The 23,747-nt window shown below is 37.6% G+C and overlaps 1 protein-coding gene across 2 annotated transcripts in view; it reads right to left on the bottom strand.

Moving 5' to 3' along the window:
- LOC105426200 (rap guanine nucleotide exchange factor 2) overlaps positions 1 to 23,747 on the bottom strand; it is a 110,522-nt gene that overhangs the window by 69,544 nt on the left and 17,231 nt on the right. Inside the window, exons 2-4 of one of the 2 annotated variants that reach the window (XM_089084191.1) lie at positions 15,636 to 16,126; positions 10,806 to 10,933; positions 9,201 to 9,284 (exon numbers count right to left, since the gene is read on the bottom strand). In XM_089084191.1, coding sequence (XP_088940317.1) covers positions 9,201 to 9,284; positions 10,806 to 10,933; positions 15,636 to 15,704 — 281 coding nt within the window. In that variant the 5' untranslated portion in view covers positions 15,705 to 16,126. Of the gene's footprint in view, positions 1 to 2,054; positions 4,599 to 9,200; positions 9,285 to 10,805; positions 10,934 to 15,635; positions 16,127 to 23,747 lie in introns of those variants that run through there. The other variant, XM_089084196.1, reaches the window with a different exon arrangement.

The following is a 23,747-nucleotide window of genomic DNA, read 5'->3' as shown; positions in this document are numbered from 1 at the left end:
GTGAAAAGGATCACCGGAAGGTTTACGGCGATAAAATGTTATCTAGAGAAGTATCGTTTTCCATTTGAAAAATCACGAAGAACAGCTGATTAGAAAAACTCGGAAATTTTTAATAGAACGCTTTTATCATGATAAAAATAGAAAATGTCACGTCGAAGTACGAGTATAATTAGATATCCTTATCGAATTTCTTTCTGTCCTCTTAAAATTGTTCCACTTTCAGGTCGAGAATGTTAAACGTCAACGAAAAACTGCCTTTCGTGACATTATTGCTACAAATGTTTTCATTATAACATCGTGACAAGATAAGCAAGCGTATTTACGTGACGTTAAATGTATATTCATTTACACCCACACAAACACAAGAAATGTCATTAAGAAATAACTCTAATAAATAAATGGCAAAGATGTGGTTTTACGTTTTAGCATTATCTCTCCAGGCAATCTTAACTTATTCAAATAAGAGAAAACAACAAATAGAATTGAAATAAAATTCCACTATTTTTTTAAATTTAATATATTGTCATTTTATTCTATCTTTATTTAATAACTTACTAATTAATTCATCCATTTTATCTTGTGTCCAGGACTCAAAAGATGTTTCAAATTTTAAATGTGTATTTTCAAAATTGGTCAAAAGTATAAACAAGTATCGTTTTAAACAAACGATAATCTTGAACGCAGATAAGAAAAGTTTCGCAACGAGACGAATCTTCGCTACCAATATAACAATAAAGGTAATCTTGGATTTTAGATCTTTTTGATCCGAGAAACGTGACTCCCGGTCGGTACATTGGCCGGTACCGTTCTACCCTGCGATAAACCTCATCGCAACGTGATACACTCGCTGTTTACCAAAGGGGAGTGAAACGTGACGCGAGATATTGACGATTCCGTATCACGTGCACGCACGCGTGACAGCCACGAAACAATACCCACCCAAAAGCCAACCACGACAGAAATATATCGTAGTTGAGCCCTACGATTGAGCCCTATACCGTCATCGTCCCGATGGATCAAAGCCGATCAGCCGGAAGGAGGATATCAAACTATTCAAACCCAAAATTCCTGCCTATCCCCAATATCCATCTCTCTATCCGCTGATCGAATTCATTACGATGTAATTGACAATAATCCGATACCAGATTCGCGGGCAATTGCTAATTGAAGAAACAGATCCGGATCATTGAACTCTTAACCCATAAATTTATTTTAGATCCAGAAATAAAACAAATGGTTTCTTGTCAATTAGAATCTGTCATTTTTTAATCATCATTTAATCATCATTGAATCATCATTTCCAACGTGTATTTTACATAAATCCATTCCAATTGTTGTTGCTTATCTTAAACTTATCATAAGTTATGAGTCATAATTACATATTATCTCGCGATAATATATATGCATCATAATGATATAATAATGTTCAAATCTTTTTCCTACCTTAATTAGACACAAGTCTTTTCCTTTTTGTCTTCTTAATCTCATCATTTCCAAGTTCCACATTTTTAATAGTATATTATTTTCACTTACGGTAAAAGATTTCAATTTTATCGAGTACATTTTGAAATTGCAGGATATATTTTAATACAGGATTTCAGTCACATAGTGTCTAAATACATATACTATCTTGCACTGAACAACATATATTTAATCTAATAATCATAAAAATTACATTAAAGAAATCTCCTATTTGAATTTAAATACCAGCTAATCCTCAAATCTATTACAGCAGCGCAAATTAATTCTGTTAATATAATCGCAATATAACTTGATTATGACTAAAAAAGAGTATGTTAATTTTTCAGATACTTTTTAAAAATCACAATTAGATAATATTCACTTAACATATATAAATAAATAATTAAAAAAAATGTACATTCATTCAGATTTTATCATAGATAACATACATTTTCAGAAGTTGATTTTACAATATGCGAAAAATGTATATTCGCCCGTCATGCATTTTTAATAACCGATATCTCTGTACTATCACGAATTACCTCTATGCATGTAAAGATATAAATCGTTAAGGATAAGTTAAAGTTCCTCACCGATCATCCTGCGTGACAGTAATGTCGGGCGGGGGCGCAGGGGGCGAGGCACCGTCTGTTGCATCCAGCTTGCCGGCTTTTTACTGCTTGGCTCCTCTGAGCGAGAGAGAGAGAGAGAGAGAGAGAGAGAGAGAGAGAGGGGGGGGGGGGGGGAAGAAAGGCGACCCGATGAAGCGCGGTACGCGTCGTGCAACAACTCGCGATCGTCGCGACTCGTGTCTTCACGCCGGTGACATCGCTAGCGACGCTTGACCCCGTTGGAATCTCACGCCTCTTATCGCCAAGACGATCGATCGATCGAGTAAATCGCGTTTGTACACAGCACGAGCGATGACCTCGGTATCCTGCCGCGCATTCAGGCGATCGTCTATCCCTCTGTCGGGATCTTATCTCTCTCTTTACCCGAAAGGCTCGGTCACGTTCAAGTATCTACCTTATTCCTTTTCGCTTGCTTCTTTCGACGAGTTAATTTTCGCCCTCGGCGAAAGAGACGACAGACGACAGGCGAGCGTGATTTGATTTACCCACTGGTCACTCTCCACTGGATCTCTCTCGTGAATTCTCGAAAAGTTTCTATCGCGACTCACTCGCGTCGCAGGCTTGCCTTTCCGTCATGCGATCTTCCTCGCTAGTATTTCTAAACTCTCCCGAGTCGCAGCGGCCGCGCGCAATTTCGTAAGACGCGCGATCTGTTTCGCGGTCGGTTAGTCTTCTCGCGGAGAATAATATTCGTCATAAACCGTTACTCCGGGCTCGCTATTAGATTTATTACCTGGAATACCTGGCAGCCCCGCTGCCGCGTCGTACCAAAGCGCGAGCCAAAGCTGTGCTACGGTGAAAGCGAACGACGCGGCGGCGATTATCGCGCGGAGCGAGCAGGTATCGAGAGAGTCTCAAGCTCTCAGCTACACTCGCTCCGCGTCCTCGTAAATGCGGTCGCTCTCCTGCGCGCCGAATGCCAAACCGATCCGGCGCGAGGTAGCTCCGGCCGATGCTCGCCAAGGCGATTGTTGCGCTCTTCGGATGCGCTTGCCTTCGTAAAAGCGATCGTCGCCCCTCGCCACGTACCACGCGTCGTATATACCAAATATCAGTTTGATGATTACGCGCGAAAGATCCGCCGGAACGAAATCGTGAATCGATCGGCGCTTCTCGGTCGCACCGGTGAAAAATCGAAAGATGTGATTCTTGGCGTTGGCAAGTTATCTTGTCAACTTATTACATAAATAAATCTTTCGCGCATCGACTACTCGGCTGACATCTTTGCGAAACGCCAAGTTACTCTCTTTGGTACTTCCGCCGATGTCGCGTCGCGAAAGCGCGCGGGTCACCGCATGCGAGACGAGTTTCAGACTGGCCGCTCGATCATCCGTGCGGCCAGTGTCTCTCTTTGCTGCCACCTTCGGGAATGTCTTCTCTCTTTAACGTGACCCCGATGAAGATCTAGCCTCCAGTTTCGAACGGCGTCGACCCTTAAATCTCTCTCGCCTGAACTGAATGTGGATCTTAACTTTCCCTTCGTGAAGCGAACAATCTTATCGTTTTCACATAAATTGAAGAATTATGACATATATGAAGAATTCCAAAGAAAAGGCACTTTCCGACTTTAAGTCGATGACGACGCGGTCTTCACAAAGTTGAATGTATTCATTTGCGGCAACTTTCTCCTTCGCAATGGCAGATTTTCATTGTCTTCTGGCGATAGAGTCAGATTAAAGATACAATTGGTAGCAACAGCCAATCTCTTTTTATACAAACGTCACTTGCTCTTGTTTCCCACGCAGAAAACGTCGAAATACTTCTACACTTATTTCGATCGTAATTTTCGCGAAATTTGTGAACATCATCGCTCGACGCGGCGAAAGGAACGAGGTATACTCAATCCGAAGAAAGTATAACTTTTCTCTCGTCTCCTGTTCCCTCTTTCTCGCTCTTTCTTTCACTCCTTCTCTGCCAGCAATCTTCCTAATACCTTTAATTCCAAGGTCTTATAGGTATCCCATGTTAATTGGATAGCGCTCTTGATGAAAATTACGCGTGCTCCGTTTTACGCAACGACGCGAGACACAACCGTGCTCCGTCTCCTACGATGCGATTACGTCACCTATAGGAAACGAGATTGCATCCGGTTTTACGAGTCGAAAGGCGCGATATCAACAATTCCTCACTTACAAAGGTGTCACTTACAAGGGTGTCACTTTTGTCAGGCAACGCGAGCACGGGGATAATAGTTGATCGATCAAATTGCGACGTGCCGATTTCGTAAATCCGATATTCGGCCTGGTGTCCCGATGTCATTAATACTATCAAACGAGTGACAGTCCCGATGTCACCCCGCTCATCGTAATGCCCAGAGGAGTTTTCCCAAGCGTCTCGATTTATGACCGGCGCAACCGCATCTTCGAAGAGAGCGAGAGAAAAAGAGTGATTCCTCGGACACGGGATTCCTCCAAACTGGAAATCGCGAGATCGGAATGCGTTTCGCGGGTACAGTCGCTATTAATCGCAACGCTCGCCGACCGCCACGGAACTCTCGACAAGACTGGAGGTTCTCTTGGTAGGTGAGGCCGGCCTCTTTTTCGCTCGCTCTCTCTCTCTCTCTCTCTCTCTCTCTCTCTCTCTCTCTCTCTCTCTCTCTCACTCACTCTTTCATTGGCCAGGAGCGTATCCGGCGCACGCGAGCCATATGTGGAATTTCTTCCGTAGAGAGTCGATAAGTATTTACAGTTTACATGATGGAAAACTGTTGTCACAAATGATTTTGTATGATAATTATGTCCTGTTTAATCGTTAGAGAAATGTACAATAGTTATAATAATAATAATGATGTAAAATAAATAATTATCGGTCTATTAATTCCTCAAACTCTATTCACATCTTTCGGAGTAGTATATTATTTGTTTTTTTTTCATTCTTTCTAGTCTCTAGTAGTCTATTTCATTCAATTTTTGCAGAGGTTTTAAAAAATATAACAATAGTCTTTCGTTAATTTGAACTTTGCGATGTCACGTATGTAAAATTTACTTAGGTATCACATCATGCAATAAATTTATATAAATAAAAATGCAATAATAAATGCATATGTATTATGTGATTAAATTATTGTAATTTTTTTGTATACTGTGCCATTATTACGTAATTATTACGAAAAATTTCATATTGCAATTTTATTTCATTTAACGTTATTTTCGAATTATTAATAGCGCATATTCGTAGCGCATTGTACAACGCAGTTTATTCAACGTGATGTGCCAATGAAAATTGCATCGATGCTGTATTATAACGATCGTGTTACGTGATGTTTTTATATCAGTTGACCGATTCAAATTGCGTCGATGTGACATTATATAGCATCAGTCATATATTCGAGCAAGACTTGGCATACGAATCATAACGTCACAATTAGCAGAATATATACGCTGGTGAAGACAGAGATAAAAAAAAAAGAAATTAACAGCGATAACTAACAATGATTAAACTTAAGTAATGATCGATACAAAGCCAGAATTAAATATCTAATACTTTATATTTCGTTTCAGATATTGTCTTTTTTTTTAATAGTTTTAATAGTTTATCGTAATTAAAATTCTAGTTCCAATTCAATGAAACCAATTCATGAAACAAAATATAATAGTAAAATTGATTTTATGAATTATAAGAGTCCAAAAGTTAATGGTTTTAACGCCGATTATTATTCCCTGATAAAATTAAGAAATTGAATGTCAACAGGATGGAATAGAGTATGCACTAGTAGTGCATACAGCACTGCATATGCAACCTTTCTCATTCTATCGATGCTCTTTATCCTTCTTTCTCCTTCTTGTTCTCTCTCGATCTACCACGTTCTCTAATTCCGTCTCTGTCGCACTAGACGAGATGTACCCGCTTTAAGTAGAATATCCTCGTCTCTCCCTCTTTCATCCTCGCTCTTCAACCTGGCCGATCTCTTCTCTGCCATTTATATCGAAGTATCTCTCGGGCGAATTCGTAAATTTTCGGCACGAACGATAGAGAGGAGATCAGCGAAAGACAGAGCAATGAACAAAGAGAGACGATGCAAGAGAAAGAGAGAAGATGCAATGTGGATTGAGAAGTATTAAATAGCATAAACATTAAGACGAAAGGAACAAGAAAAGGTGAAAACAATACAAAATATTATTAAATAATACATTTAACAATATAAAATGTAATTAAATAATACATTTAAAAAAAAAACGACGAAAAAGAAAAATTTTCACAATAATAAATTAGAAATTTGAAAGAGAGGTAATAATGGAATTTATTATGTATTTTAAAATATAATTTCATAGAACATTGCACGCAACGGAAATAAATTAAAGAAACAAATATTAAACAATCTAAAATAAATGAAATGAGATGGAGAGAAAGAAAGGATGCGAGATTAAGATACAACACGAGAGAATTGTCGTTTCGTCATCGTCGTAGAGAGGTGAGAAATGGTGACACTACTGATGAGAAGGAGACGGAGAATGTAAGAACGGCGGGAAAAGAACGAGACACAGAGAGAGACGGTGGGAAAAAGCGGAGATAAAATGAGAAAGAGAAAGAGGGAGAGGGAGGAGAGAAACGTAAGGGGAAACGTTCCCGAAGGGAACGAGAGGAGAAGGTTCTCCCACGTAACCACGCCTCACGTTCGCCAACAGATTTTTACATGCAAACTGAACACGGAGAGGGGGAACGTCGAGGCAATCCATGGGACGCCGGAGTAAGGGTCCCCATTTACATCGCGAAACGTATCTCCCTCCTCTCTCTTACCTCTAGTCAAGATGGAAATGCACACGCATATTAACGCATACGTATGCGTAGACGTCGCCCAGAATTTCCTCCTGTCGGAAATACGCCGCGAACTCTACACTCCGCGTGGATGCGCTAGAACGATGTCGTGTCCGCGTGTCTCTATCATCGAGAGGAGGCAAGGGGTTCGAGAGGGAACGAGGAAACGAGGAAACGACGCATTAAAATGGTCATAGAGAGATTAATTTGTTGTTGGAATCGGGTACTGCGCGCGCCTCTTTTATGATAGTACTCGCGCGCGCAGTCGGCCGCGTCTCGCCGTCGTCGCCGTCGTTGTTGATTGTTGTTGTTGTTGTTGTTGTTGTTGTTGTTGTTGTTGTGTCGTCGGTCGTTCGTCTATGCACATCGGATGCATGCAACGCGAAAGAGCGTCCCGTTCCACCAAGCGGCAGCCGAGCGTGTGATGGCCGCGGATAATAAGCGCTCCACATTCTCTTTTTTTTCCGCGAGCGGCATTGCGCATTAGTAAAGAAGAGCGCCCGTCGTGCACGAGCGTGTGCCTTCCGCTTAAACAGTCTCTTTAAGCGGAAGAAACAAAATAGAACATCGATTTAGTTATATCGCAGTCTCCCGTACGTAAAACGCGGAAGTCCCAACTTATTTCTCTCGCTATTTAATAACGCGCCTACATTAATCCTTCTTTAAAATTTTATTTCAATGTATGTTCAAAAGCTGAATTCTACACACATGTGAATCGCATGGATCTTCAAGACACATTTGAAAAATTAATGTAGAAGCTAGTTTTGAGATCGCTAGTTTTGAATCGCCAATGTATGTGATCATAGACAAAAAATATTGCTTTTCACATTTCACGACTTAAATGCTATTCATTTCATAAATAAAAATTGAAAGGGAGAAAAACAATTTATGAATTTTTACACGCACGAATGAGAGAGATTGCTACCAACTTGAATAAATGAACGATGCCAAAAGTTCAAAAAAGATGTTTCCGGATTTATCACTGGTTCACTGCGTATGTCTCGGGATTGTACGATTAATGAGAATTTCCGCAGCTGAAGGGATACCGAGAGAGAAAATTGTGACCGTAATTGTGACCCTGACAGAGAGGCCAATTTGATGACGAGCGTTCTGCATCTGCATCTGCGACGTACACTGTGTCTCAAAATAACGTCGCACCTGAATTACACCTTCATTAATACATTAGCTGCTGAGTTGTATTATAACGAACGCGATATTACAATCTTTACTCACTCTATCGAGTATATGTTAATTTAATGTGGAAAAATCGTGAAATAATATAAATAATATAATTTCGTTACTTTACTATGTTTATGGAAAAGTGATTTATAATTTTTTATGATGTGCCAATTTTTTTATAACTGCTAATTTCCATTCTATTTCTACTTATTCGTTATACGTTATCGTAAACCATTTAATAAAAATATAAATTATGATTTCATATCTTTCTCACGACAATGCAAATATATGTATATATGTATGTATATATGTATGTACACGCAGCCATACAATTTTGTTATTTCTCTAATGACTTACATTTCAATTAATCTTCACATAACTTTCATAATTCTATGAAAAGATATCTGCCGATTTATAACGAGCAATTTTTTGATAAACATTAATTTATTTCTGGCAAAAGATTTAATTTAATCTTCCTTTTAAATAATTTATTAAAAATTTGGCCTAATTGTTATGGACATACTCGATGTCTATCCATCTACGCGAAGCCACGATGCACGTATTACGATCGATTTCTGTCTCGGTAGAAATCTGTCTTCGCGTATGAAATGCATTCGGTATGGTATTAAAAACAAAAAAAAGAAAAAGAAAATGTATGGCAACGTCATATCGTTGGAAAGATGCCACGAGAAATGCATACGTAGCGCATACGGAAATCTGATCGTAATAAAGTACGCCATCATTTCATACGGCATAGAAATGCCTACAGCGGATTTTTGTGGAAAACAAATCTTTCATAACAAATCTTTCACATGTTCCCTCGTGATTATGCGATCCATATCCAAATTATGCCTTTGTTTTACAAAAATGTTGACTAAAAATCAAGAGATATATGCGACCTTACTTCCCTTTTTTGGCTTTCGCATGTAACTGCGAGACCAGAATCGAGACGAAAATAATTAAAAAGCCAATTAAAGAAGCATACGTCAAGAAAAAATTCATCGTTGTGCTCTCTCACGTTTTCCATGTCACAAAACTGATTGTAGGAAAGAAAAAAAAAAAAAAATACTGACGAGAGATAAAACCGTCTCACACGGAAGAAAAGATTTTTTTTGTCTCATGAGATAAGAATAAAAAAAATCATTCCGTGATACTAAATTTGTGTAATCTTACCTTGAACGTGGAAGAAACATGGACCCATCGATGAACACGGAGCCGGATAGAAGTATATACCAACTTGTAGCCAACTCGCCGGTGCTGAAAGTTATAACACTGTTTGTTCTCGATATATTTTCGATAAACGTATGTGTAGAAAATAAATGAAACAAAAACTAGCTATAAACGTAAAGTTATAAACTCAAAGCCAAAATGTTTATTAAAGATATTAATAACGAAAATGAATTCATTTGCTGACTAAATTTAAATTTTCCATTGAAAATTCATTTCTCAATAAGTCATCTTTTTCGTAATTGAAAAGTGCAACCTCTACTGACATCTGTACACACAACTGCGTAAATTTCTCTTACGATGTACGAGAATATCGCGACACGATAAAAGAATTTCACGATATTACCACGCTGTCGATAAGGAAGATTTCTGTGACACAGTTACATCTTCTGAAGATACAGTGGTTGTTACATGTATGTTTCATTTTGCACATAGTATGATTGCGTACACAACAAATTGACATAAGAAAAAGTTATTTTATGAATCTTTATTCAATAAATCAAAATTTTCTTGGATTTTTCTTTATAAAGTTTTCTTTTTATAAATGTTTAAAATTATAATTAATATCTCATAATTTTCAATCAAAAAACGTCAAATATAATTCAATTATAAATCAATATTAGATTAGATGTATAATGTTTATTTGCTTTTATCTCGAAAAAATTCTGAATACAGAATACAGATATCAAACAAATTGAAAAATATAAGATCAAATTTTATAATGTTAAGTCTTATTGTTAACAAAGATTTTGAAAAAAATAAAATTTTCAAATGCATATGTAATAATAGACTCGAGATTTTTCAGTCACGATTGCATACATTTGACATTTTTAGTTCTTATAAATATAATTTAAGTCTCTGTTCTAACAAAAATCTATATTCTATCAAATAAACATCAATACGTCAATCAATAATTAAATTAATGTAAATGATTTCAATATTCGTTTTCACGATAAAAAGATATTGTCCTACATACCGATATCAGTTGCTCTAATTGTAAAATAAAACGCAAATAGAGAGACGCTGGTAAATAAAGGAATCGATAGCTGGCAACTTTCCTGGATTATTCTAGTAGTAGTTTCACAGTAATGGAAACATATCATATATAGGGCATTTTTTCTTTCATAAAAGAATGCTTCAATTTTTGCGAGCTTCCAAATTGCAGTAAATTTTCACTGAAACAACTCTTTTAGAAACTATCTTTTTGACTAAATATATATATATATATATATATATATATATATATATATATATTCTTTTGTTTCTTAAAAAATTAATTAAAAATTGTTAAAATGTAAAAATATTTAACATACAACAAATTTTAAAAGCATCTACTTCATACATATATATATATATATACACTCAAAAATTGCTCAAAAATCCTTGTGTGAAATTAGCATCGATTTTATTTTTATATGTATGCATGTACATACATCTTCCTGTTTCCTTGAATACCAAATGAAAAATTTGCGTTGACGCAAATCCAACATTTTGTGCGCAGCGACGTTTTCTGCGATATATACAAGATGTAATACAAGATGTAATACTCACTAATAGAGGACATGGTTGGCATGATGTCTCTCGTAACGTACGATCTTACATAGTCCGCGGAGAACGGAGTCTCTGCACGGACGCAGTGCCTCCAGACCCAGTAGCCCATAGTATATGACCTGCAGGTCCTAGGACAGAAAGAATTAATATATAAATAACGTACGGATTCGAGGAGGTCCCGCTTGGATTCTGCGAGACTAAAGTCTGCGAAAGGATTGCCGCACACGTGTTTCCTAATCGATGCATCGCACGCGTATTCCGTGACAACCATCGCGTTAGCTTTAACAGTAAATTGCAATTGCGATTGAGACACGAGCTAAAGTAATCACCGCGAAGCCAATCTGTCTCGTTACCTCGCAGATGTGCTCTATTTATCGGTAATGTAGAACACACACACACACGTACCACAGAAATTGTCGACGAATTATCGGCAAACTACCGGCGGCGAATATAAAACGGCGGATATAAAACTGAAATCTGCAAGTTTCCGCGAATAAACAAACAAAATATCATGCGTTTAATAGCGTACGCTATTTCTAGCCGCATTTCATGTTCCGCAGAAGTTATCCCGATCATTTCTAATTTCCGCATCTGATGTCTGGATTACGTCTTAATAAAAAAAGAATGACATATACATACGCATCTGCTTGTCCATCGTGTATCGAAATTAAGTAATTATAAAAAATAATTATAAAATGTTTTTCACGGCATTAGTCTTGAAAAGTACCTCTATAATTCGGTAATATAAATCACGTAAACAATACGTAACAATAGAGTGATTAAAAGTCACAAACAACAATTCGTAACAAAAGCTTTTCTCAACATATATTATACGTCTTAATGCGAATCGAAATTAAAAATCACTCCATGGCCAGAAGTTACGAACGGTCCAAACTCGCGCTATGTATCCTGTATATTAACCGAGTCGCAGTAACGCTCAAGCAAAGTTGCGTAGCAACTTTGATCCGTATACCAAATTATCGCGCAAATCTAATTATCCTCAAGTCACCTCGCTTAGAGGTGCGTGTGCGAGCTGGCTGGGTCGTCGCACAATTTCACGCTGGATCGCCGATCGAACTTGCCTCTATCCATCCCATCATCCCATCCCGACGGGACCCGAGTTTCCAGCTCTCAGAACCAACTCTCGGCGCCGTTTCGTCTGCTGGGTTGTTTGCGAACACCGACCGCAATCAGCGTTACAACGCGTTACAACGCGAGAACGTTACGGCGCATATCGTCTACCGACGACCCGACAGCGAACCGCTGTCGACGCCGCTGTCGATTCGAGAGAGAAACGCATGACGATACCAATTTCATTCGACTAATCCCGAAAATGTCCCTTGCCGCGATAATTACATTCCCCATGCGATTACGAACAAATTATGCGGTCTACGTTCGAAATGTGCGCGTGATGCGCGCACAGTGGCGGCAAAAGCGTGGTTTCCAGCACATCTGATTTTTGCGTTCTCATCGCAGCATGCCGCAATTGCCACCTGCACGAGCTTCAGTCGCATTTATTCACTCGCGATATTATATATTATGTGTTGTACGCGCCGCGCGCCGCGAGCTGTCTTTACTTATGTCTTTATTCGAACGTATTGTGAAAAATAAAAATGCAATCGATGCAACGGTTGTCGAGATGTCATCAATACTACACGTTACTAAAATAAATTAACAATACAAACCATGTAACAAAGCTCTGTTATTTGCGTTATGATATTATTTTACATACCACAAATTCATCGTTACTTTTGATATAATAAATTCCAGCTCTTTACGTATTTAATCACGCCTTAATTTTCAACTTAAGGTCTATTATCTCAACGGAATCGTCGGTATCGCGACGCGAGGGAGCTCGGAAGGATTTATAAAACTGGAATTAAGCGTCGCCAGATGTGGCGCGCATCGTGGCGCGACAAATTCCCAAGGGAGACCAAACGAGATTATAAATATGCGAGCGTGTACGCCTAAGTATTTTGAAGACGCCGCTCGGTCTGAGAAGACGCTTTGCGCGTAAAAGGGAGCGGATTCTCGCTCGACTTTGCCAACGCTTTGCGCGCGCGATCTTGATCTCTCTTCTTCCTTTTTCGCACGAAAAGTGGAGCGAACACCGGACGACCTTCGCGTATAGATCGTACGAGGCGTGGCCCGTGTTTCGTGAGATTTTAAAGAAGATCCACGAACAACTCGCGGACGTAAATCCTGAATTATCGTTGCCATCACGTACACACACACACACACACACACACACACACACACACACACACACACACACACACACACACACACACACACACACACACACACACACACACACACACACACACACACACACACACACACACACACACACAAAGAGTGCCGTCCATTGCTCGTGGACCAAGTTTCGACTGTTATGGAGTTATGCATAGTTTACGAGGCGCGACGCTGTCATCACAGTCGTTCGCCGTCTGTACCTTACCTGTAAGAAACTACAATCTCCGAAATTTTCACGTTATACGCGGTAGCGTTTCGAAAAAAACGTTATAAAGCGCATAAAGCTAACACGAATCATATCTTATCTATACGTACACTGTTTTTTTTTTTCTCCATATGAAGCATTTCCGAGAGTATAAATTATCATCAAGTTCTCTTTACGCGAGCAATATACAGATAAGTGTATTATTTGAATAACAATTGTTTTATCATCGTTTTATCGTCGTTGATATAAACGGAGAATGCAAGATTCAACAAGAACTGAACGATTAAACATGACATAAAAATTTGTACATGTATGAGAGAGAAAATATTGAATTGCTTCAGCAAATGTAAAATTCTTAGAACGCACGGACAATACCTTAAAAATCTTCTATTATAATTCGATATTCCTTTCTTCTTTCGAAAGATTTTTTCGATATTATTCAACTTATCGACTTTGAACGAACATTCAGTTTCACATTCAGTAACCGTTTTAATGAATAATATGAAAAGATTACATATATCAAGTAATTGACCGATAGAAAATGATACTAATGAAGAATCTTCTCGGATTATTAACGATATGGCCTAACGTGTATTATCGAAACTGGCTGGAAAAGTATATTGACCGGCATCGTATACGTTGTGACGATAATTACTAAGCACAAAATCATTTCTATGTTTCTTGATAAAACGAGTTTTATAGAAAATCAAAAATTTCCGGCATTCCAAATCCGATATCCGAATAAATTATATTGTAATTTCTGTATCTCTCGGAAATTTATGTTATAATAAATTAGAAATATGGTCTATCAAAGAACTAAATAGCTAAATGGCTAAAAATGGCTAAAACTCTAAATGGCTAAAAATTTGTTTGCGTTCGTCTAATGCGTATCGGAAAATGTTCTCAGGGATCCAACCTCGTAATTAATGAGAGTGTTCTCTCTCTTTGTACTCTAGTCTCACACGCGTGTACTATCTGAGATGTTCGCGACCTAGCGATGCAAAGAATATATTGCTGTTATACTTTCTAAGACTATTATCGAAATCTAAAAGATCTACGTGCACGAGATGCACGTGAAGGCGCGTTTCCTTGGAAACACGCCTTCATGTACACGGTTGATACATTTCTCCTCGGATTAATGATTTATAAACACCGATGCTACAAGATATGTTTTTCCAACCAATGTTTTTTCATTCAACATGGAAAAATATCTATTTGTTACTTTTAAAGAAAATAAGTGCCATAAATATGTACACATAAATCATCATTTGATACAAATATATTTGTATCAAAATGCACTGCGCTATAGATACATATGTATGTATGTATGTATGTATGTATGTATGTATGTATGTATGTATGTATGTATGTATGTATGTATGTATGTATGTATGTATGTATGTATGTATGTATGTATGTATGTATGTATGTATGTATGTATGTATGTATGTATGTATGTATGTATGTACGTACGTACGTACGTACGTGTACATTACATATTCAATACGCGAAAACGCGACAACCGACTAATTAACAAAAAGAGAGTAATAAAAATCGAACGCAAAAGAAAGAAATTGAATAAGCTCGCGGCACAAGCCGCGTTTAAATAATTCAAGAGACAAATATTTAATTAATTAAAACTCGAAGAAATTAAAGTAAAACTTGAATCGCTGAATACATGAAATTTTCATAAACTTTTAATCAATAAACGTTGAAAGAAAAGATTTGTAAGATTAATTGTATAACTTGGAAACCAATATTTTTCATATTTTTTCATTTATAGAAAATAAATGCATATTTTTATTTAAAAAAATATAAATAATAATCTAATATCTATAATATACTTGTAAATATAATATCTACACTACATTTACAAATTATTAACGAAATATAATAATTAAAACATGTTTTACTTCATATTAGAAAGCTTTGAATCTTTGAAAAACTCTCAAACATTTAATCTCATTAATTTTATCATATTATTCTTTTTTGATAAAAAACAATTAACGTTCTACGGAAGATTCACACTCGAAGGATGCTATGTCGATTACGTAAAAGTAAACGACATAGCAGAAGATTGCTACTTTCGAAAGTTCAGATAGTATTGCCTCGAGATGCCGACAATGCTCTTTGACCTTATCACCGTTGTGAATGTACATGTTTACAGACTTTGGATATATGTATGTGTATGAACGATCATACGATCGTACAACTTGCACACTCATAATTCTATCTGTCCATTATACCACAAATATCAAATAAATAGACGATACGTTCGTAGAATTGCTCGCAAAATCGACGGGCGTATTTTTTAATTCGATTCGATTCTCTCAAAAAAGTTTCGGGAAACACAAGCGCTATTTACTTACTTGGAGGGTTCGCCTTTCTGGATCACGGCAGAGAGCCCGAACGAAATGTGGATCCAAGTAGTCCGTCATAATAGCCCGTAAGACTATACCACGATCCTTTTCTTACCAGCTCTCGCGTAATTCCGTGTCCTGCTTAAATACTCGTTCCTGAACATCGCCCCGAAATCGAAGAAGCGCGATCTTCGATTTTCAGCGGCACGCGCGCGACATCGCGTCGACTATTCGTAAGAGAAGACGTCCTATCATCTTATCAGTCTTTCATCATAAGACACGTTGCGCTCTTCTTTCGCCAAGATCTTGCCGACTTTTTCGGATATCATCGCGATTGCATCACGATTGCATCACGATTGCATCACGATTGCATCGCGATGCGTAGAGCCACGAAGAATGCGGGTGAAAAATATCTCCGCGGAAAAATATCTTGGCAAATCTTCAACATATCTTATAGCCACGATGCGTCTTTCTCCATTTCCTCGATTATATGTGGGATTCTGCAACAGAAAGACGGATAGAAGCATGTAAATAAGAGAAATAAATCACACCCAACTTGGCATGATACTTCCGTTTTACAATCGAATATTTTACGTTGACTAATCAATTTTCTTTTCTTTCTCCTCCTTTACTCGACTTTTTTTTTTGTAAAAACTCAAAACGCACTTATAAGCACTTTCCTAAGAAAATAAGACTAACGATCTCTCCTTAGGATGAAAAACGAATACAATTAATCATTCCCATGTGGATTCGAATTTCTCAATGACGATAAAAAGCACCGTTACGAATCGCAAGACGCGCAGGTAGAATTATAAACGTCGCGAATCGGAAGTCGCTCGTTAAGGTGCACCTGCGGATGCAACATGTATCGACCAAACTGGAAACATGTCAGCATGTCGACCTTTAACTCCTTCAGGGCCAGAAGGAAGTTCAGTGAAATTACGTTTGCTCGCGCAGTAGAATGTGGAACAATGTTAACAACGTGAGTTAATTTCAACGTGAGTTTATTATGCTAACAAATTAGCATATAAGTATATCTTTCAATCTTAGATCTTGTGATTAAATAAATAAATAGATATATAACAATATAGATATTACGTATAGTGAAAGTATAAATTTTTATTATACATAGATAATAAGAATAAATTTGTACAAGCCTAAGATGACATAGCGCGATAGATAATATATAAAAAATAATAATGCAGCATTGTATATCAAAAAGCAGATTCAAATTCAATTGCGGCTTCGAAAATCATGTATTTCGTACAAAATACAAGGAATTACGCGATCTTAAATTTCTGGAACCATCTTCCGACCTTGGATAAGTAGCTTCACGCGAGGTATGTATCTTAACTACCTTGAAAGCGGTAAGTCGAGGTCGTACAAGTACTCTTGCTGCGCTGCGATCAACACCCATGAACTCGACAACGCATTTTAGAGGTTCTTGATCCTGACGGAACGGGACTGGGTCTCGTTTCGATTGGAGCGTAGCACTTGAGAATTTATCTGATTATCGTGACAGCGTACTTAATTCTTCATGTTTTTTACATCGCCCATGCGTAACATCATTCACGATTTTTACTCTCGCTCGCATAATAATCACATCACAACGTGATAGTACTCGTATTATAAATATAATATATGAGACATCCTCTAACATTCTCTGCATAAATAGATTTTCTATCGATTTCTTCACTGCTAGAAGCGGCAATTTCAGATGCGCGGACTAGCGACTTTAAAACGATCAAGAACAAGTGGAAGATTTCGTTTCTTGATTGAGAGGAGACAAAAATAACTCGTCGCAAAAGACAGATCGATCATGACCTCGAATATATTCAATCGTACCTCAGTCTGATGTGTCTGATGTATATTTTCTCTGTCCGCCTACAATCTATCGCTTGAAAAAAGGATTTTATAATCGTGCTGTCGAAATAATCCTATTGATATTCATGTATTATTCTTCTGTGCACAGATCGATTTTGTTGTTCGACGAGAGATATTCTCTTCGCATTAATCTATTATCTGCCAAAGCAGTTCAAGGTTCCGAGACATTTCATTATATAATAAAGTAAATTCCAAAAAAAGAAATATAAAAAGATTAAAATTTGTATGGCGTCTTACGCTTGCAAAAAAGGCAAATGAATTATTGAATTTATGCCTTTGTTTTCACACAATGTAGCAAAGAAGCATTACAATCATGTTTAAATACAGGTTGTATCCAAATCATTACATACACACACACACACACACACACACACACACACACGCGCGCGCACATTCAAGATTTTGAAATCCTAAAATTTCAATAGAATTTCGTTAATTTAAACAAATCATCATTTGAATTACGCGCGTGCCGAAACTTGTTTACAGGTTTCCGCGTTGCGTAAACTGTCGCACGCAAATGTTTAAGGGAGAGAAAGCAATCTATTAGGAATAAAAGCCGTACACGAGCGGAGGAACATCTCGAAGGAGTTGGCATGACGGGGTCAGAGAATACGAAGAAGAAGCGGAGCTTCGTCGGCCTTGCGGATCGTTTCTGTTTAGCTTCGTACTACTTGTTTTTCCCCTCTTCGTCGTCGTCGTCGTCGTCGTCGTCGTCGTCGTCGTCGTCGTCGTCGTCGTCGTCATCGTATTCTTCTTCTTCGTCTTCTTCTTTTCCCGCATGAGGTCTGACCGGCTCTTTCTTTCTTCCCTTCATGAAAGAAACTTGCTGAGTCCGCGTCTCGTTCACGACACGACTATGCACCACGAAGCGAAACGCCGTTAAACAAAAGCGCATGGGAGTGCAGGCGCGTATATCAATTTACTAATCGCGCTCGATCATCGACCGACGAGCCAACTCGTAACGATCCGTAATTGACGTTAGGGGATGGCGGATTGATGCCGTATTGAACAACGGCGGATCTGTAATGGATTATTGTTAATGCTCGCGAGCGTGGGCTTTACATGTAGGTCGATTGTCGTTGAATCGAAACGTTTACCAATAAACGTTATCAGCGACCTGTAAAGTTCTACAAACTGATAATAACGCGGGCGTGGCGCGAATAGAAATTCACATGCCGCGATGCAACATTCTGGAACGACGTGTCCGACCTGCGAAGTGAACAGGTGATGATTCACCGTTCACGAGTCATTACGGACAAATGTAGCACAATCGATGATCAAACGATAGATCAAACGATATATACAATTTGCGAAAAAAATACAATTCCGTTAAATTAAATATAATGGAACTGAATAAAGTTGCGATCAGTGAAATCAAGTAACTTCATTTTTGACGCACGATTAATCGTGATTTATTATTAAAAACTCGGTTCATAGAGAGTAATTTCAATTAAAAAAGGATAATCTAAGATTAACTGTTGTTAAATGTTACGTGACCTGTTTACAGCGCCATGCTTTCCTAGACAACGCATGGGTCCAAGAGTCAAATTTGTCTTCAGCCGCGCATGTAAAACGGCTCATCGATAAAAATATCCTCGATATATGGGGCAGTTCGTAAAGCCGTCCTCCTATGTGAAATGAGACCTGCGGAGTAAATATTCCGCCTTCTAATATCGGATGCTCGACTTACATAATTATGTCTGTATTTCGGTCGGATTACATCGCCATACGTCACGATATATTACCAGTATTTAATCTTTATTTCACTAGATAAGGTCAAATGTCAAAATTTAAAATTGCCATCAAATTAAAAGTATAGTATATATGAATATATATATATATATATATATATATACGAGCCACTTGAATAAACATGAAAGTAAACAAAAACTTCTTTTATAATGGGAAAACTTCTTTTATAATGTATCATATATTATATATGTATTATGTATTATATATTATATTTTAAAATAACATAAGCTCAATATAGACATAATAATCGCAATAACAGCTCCTTCAAATCGTCTACTATTTCTTCAATAAAGATTTGATTAGAGTCGCGATGACAAAAATATCGATGACATTTCACATTCTCAAGCGATAAAAAAGTTGCGATTCATTTTAAACAATTCTTTCTATTATAATCTAATTCTTACATAATTATTAAATCAAAATCTGAAATGAATCTGAAATCTTTATCAAGTCTAGCTGAAAACTAGCTTAAATTGTCTATATGCTTTTTTTTTACATTCTTTTATCTATCTTCATCATCAATTATGTAAATAATAATTCCATTGTGCTGGAACACATTTCGCTCTATAGTTACACAAACAATACCGCGTGCTATTAGCTGAAGGCAGCTTCTGATGGTAAATCGAGTATAATTATAATATAAGCTAAAAATAATTTTCGTCGTTATATTAAGTCGCTCTCGTTTCCTCGTGGCGCGTTCAGCGATAAAGTAGTAACCGTCTTATTTGCCTAATGTAAGACTCGCGTTTCCGCGGAGCGAGAAACGCAACAACAGTATCGCGTGCTAAACGCGACGCACGATGAAAATATTGCGGACGCAGATACGCTATTCCAAGAATAGCGCTTGAAAAGTTACACGCCACGGAAAGATATTCGAGGTAATCCGAACCGTTGATCGTTGAGACGATCGCGAGGATTCACTATACGTAAGCGTAAACGTGCCGTGACCATCGCGAAACAAAACGCACGAGTGCTTGCAGGTGGGGACGTGTTGCAGAAATTGCGGAACGGCAACTGGAAAGAATGTGGAGAGAATGAAGCACGCGCTTTCCAAGCACTCGCGTCGCTTGGAAAGCTTACGCGAGTAAATCTCTTTTTCTCTCTCTTTCTCTCTCAAGAGATTATTCGGAGGAATGGCATTCATCAATATCAAATGCTGCATGATTTAAATTGGAACGCGGCATTTTATCGCCTGCAGATCGATGGCAGTTGCGAGAGATTTATATATATTTCATCGAATTTCTCAAAGTATGTGTGATTAGAACAGGGTAAACAACAACCCGCCCGTTTTGCCGCCCGTTTGTCACTCAAGCTCACAGGCATTCACAGCGCTACGAGCTAGATTGGATCCGGATATGCTGACGGCGATGTTTCGGACAGTGTACGATATCACAAAGGGCCGTCTGTTAAAAGCGCGACACGTTGCCCTTCATCTCGTGCCCTTCATCTCCGGTTTGTCCAACATATATTTCTCTCTTTGACAGCTTCATGCAACACGGCGCAAAAGAACATAAACGTCCGAATAATGGTGGATCAGGGATGACGCATTTGGTGCCTCTGGTGCCTTTTATGTAATCGCGAAACAATCGATATTATTATAATTTATATATCTCTTCTTTTCGCTCGACCGCCTTTTTCTATATAGATTGAGCTTTTTCTATAATTCGTACATCATCGATCGCGTGTATTCGTTCGTCGAAAGACATCGTTCACGAAAGCACGTATAGCATATAGCGTCAAAGGGTTATCGATCTTATCAAGTTCTAAGAAAGTAGTCGAGTATCGGGCGGTATTCTTCTTCGGCAGTTCTATGACAGACTTGGTCCAGTGTCAGATATCTTATTGATCGCTGTTTCATTTGCATGCATATATCTTTCTTTGCAGTCTCCTGCTAGAAATGCCGCATACGTATCTATATTCAACATATATTCCGCGCGCGCGTATTTGCGTACATATGTGCATATGTATTTTGATACAAATTAAAAAACAATAGCATATTCGTTATGCAATGAATAGACAATGTAAATATCGTTACGTCATGCGTATTATTTAAATTGCTTATGCTCATTCAGCAATTTTCCGAATAATCCGAAAGAATGAGAAAAATCGTAAATATGTTGTTTGATAAAATTTAAATTTGTTAAATATGTGATACAAAGAATTCATTATCATTATTAATGGTGGTTATTTGTGGTTATTTGTGGCACATGCTGCGAATATTTTACAGAGTAACGTCTAAAGCGTTTTCGATAAAATAAAATTGTGTGTAACGCGTTGAACGTTTTTTTACGTTTCGTAAACACGAGATACAGCACGTCCGACTTTTTCCACCGTATTTTAATGAGGCTATCGAACATCTTCGGTAGATCAGTACCAATCGTCGGTCTCTCTGAAGATCCTTGGCCTACTCTCGCGTGTTTGTGCCGTCGTCAACATTATATTACACATCCGCGTCGCTACCGCTACCATTTATTAACGCCGCTAACATACCCCACGACGCGATTAGAAACGCGACGTGCAACCTACGCCGCCATAATATGCGTACATCCTCATTAAACGACCGGATCGTCCCCCGCTCGCTTATCTACGCACTTTTTTTATATAACATTCTATTAATTCGACTTTGCCCCCTTCGACCCTCGCACTTGTCGTGCATCGCAACGGCGAAACATCTGGTTCATGTGCGTATGTGTATGCCAAAGTGTATGACACCTTAATAAAAATTATTATTTACTATTAAGCTCACTTTAATATTAAATTTCAACGAAGTGAAATCAAGGGGAGGGAGGGAGAGGGAGGGAGGGAGGGAGAGAGAGAGAGAGAAAGAGAGAGAGAGAGAGAGAATAAAAACAAATTTATTAAAACGTTAATAAAAAATATTTGAGTTTAAATTATTAAATATTTCTTTAATTGAACATAAAATGATATGTTATTATATACGTACATATAATATCTAAATATAATTTTCCATTTACATAAATTATATTTAGATATTATAGGTATATTTAGATATTTTAAATATTATTAGGCATTGATCAATATATAATAATTTTATTCTTGACTTGAATTATCCTTGGCTAAGTAATTGATAATACAAAAAGCAATTCACTATCATACAAATTCGACGTGCCAATTATTCTTGGAAAATGTTATTTACTTTGCTTAACAAAGTCAAAAGGTATTCAATATTTTAACATTTCAAGAGATATTAATTTTTCAACTTTTGTAATTTTACCAATTCTACCAATTCGATTAACAACTCTCATGCTCACAAAATGGAAGAAATGTTCTCACATTATGGCAAAACAAGCTGAAGCAGCTCACCTAGATTCATGCCCATGGTTGTGAATTGCCATAGGCAGTGAATTACAGAATATATGAGAAAACCGTTCGCGGATAGTTTTAACTGGCGTACGTTGTTGGAAAACGCAGCGAATGAGAAATGGTTGGGAAAATTTCCAACAATTGCTATAGTCCACCGTCACGCTGCGAACACCAAAACACAATTCTGAGCGTTGCAATGATCCCTAGAAATACAACGATAAACAAGCAGCGTACCATTTTATTTGACACGGTTTAATAACGATCGATATTACACAGATATTATATATTTTCATCGATTCGACATTATGTATTTTCCTCCTATTAAAGCTTAAAGTATATAAATATCTCAATTATTAAAAACAAGCTCGTTAGATGCAGCATTAGATACTTTAATGTCACATAATTATTCTATTTGATTATTATACGTTATCATTATACAATCGAAAATTACAGGACATAACATTATATAACTTCATTAAACTAATATATTTTTAATTTTTAAATAATTGAAGAAAAATGTTACAAAGTCATTTACACTCGACTAAAACTTTAAAACTTTCAAAGAAAGTTTTAGGAAGAAATTAACTATTTAAAAGTATCATTTTCTTCTAGATTATCAATTGGTATTATCTAATACATTAAAAACTGACATACGAAACCGACTATTTATCCTGTATCTATGAATAGTAACAATGTTTGAAAATATGAACAACATTCAACGCGAAACGCATGCGCATGCAACTTTCCGAGAGTGAAAACGGTGGAGAGCTCGTCGACACGATAGCACACAGGGTTCGCGAGGGTGCCGACCCTTCGTCGCGTCCCCCTTCACTCCGGTTCGCATGTACTCGGCGCCGACTCCAGCCAGGAAGCACCTTCGTCGGCTACTTCGTTCACGTGGAGAACGGCACTTCAAACGCGTCGCCGAGACCAGAATTACTGGCAGGCAAGCCGATGAGAAATTAGAATATTTTTCTGGCGAAATAATATTTCTCTTTTAATTTGTTGATCGACAATCGTAATATAATCTGACAATAATCAAAGTTTCCCGGTCTTAAGCATTAAGCTTAGGAAATATTATACGATATGATAATGATCGCATTCATAAGACAGTACCTTTTATTAAGACAGATGTGTAAATTATAATGTTTCTCTCGTGTA

Source organism: Pogonomyrmex barbatus, unplaced genomic scaffold (genome assembly GCF_055798465.1).
Source record: "Pogonomyrmex barbatus isolate J1 unplaced genomic scaffold, ASM5579846v1 scaffold8, whole genome shotgun sequence".
NCBI classification, from domain to species: domain Eukaryota; kingdom Metazoa; phylum Arthropoda; class Insecta; order Hymenoptera; family Formicidae; genus Pogonomyrmex; species Pogonomyrmex barbatus.
This window is presented reverse-complemented; position numbering and strand designations above follow the sequence as displayed.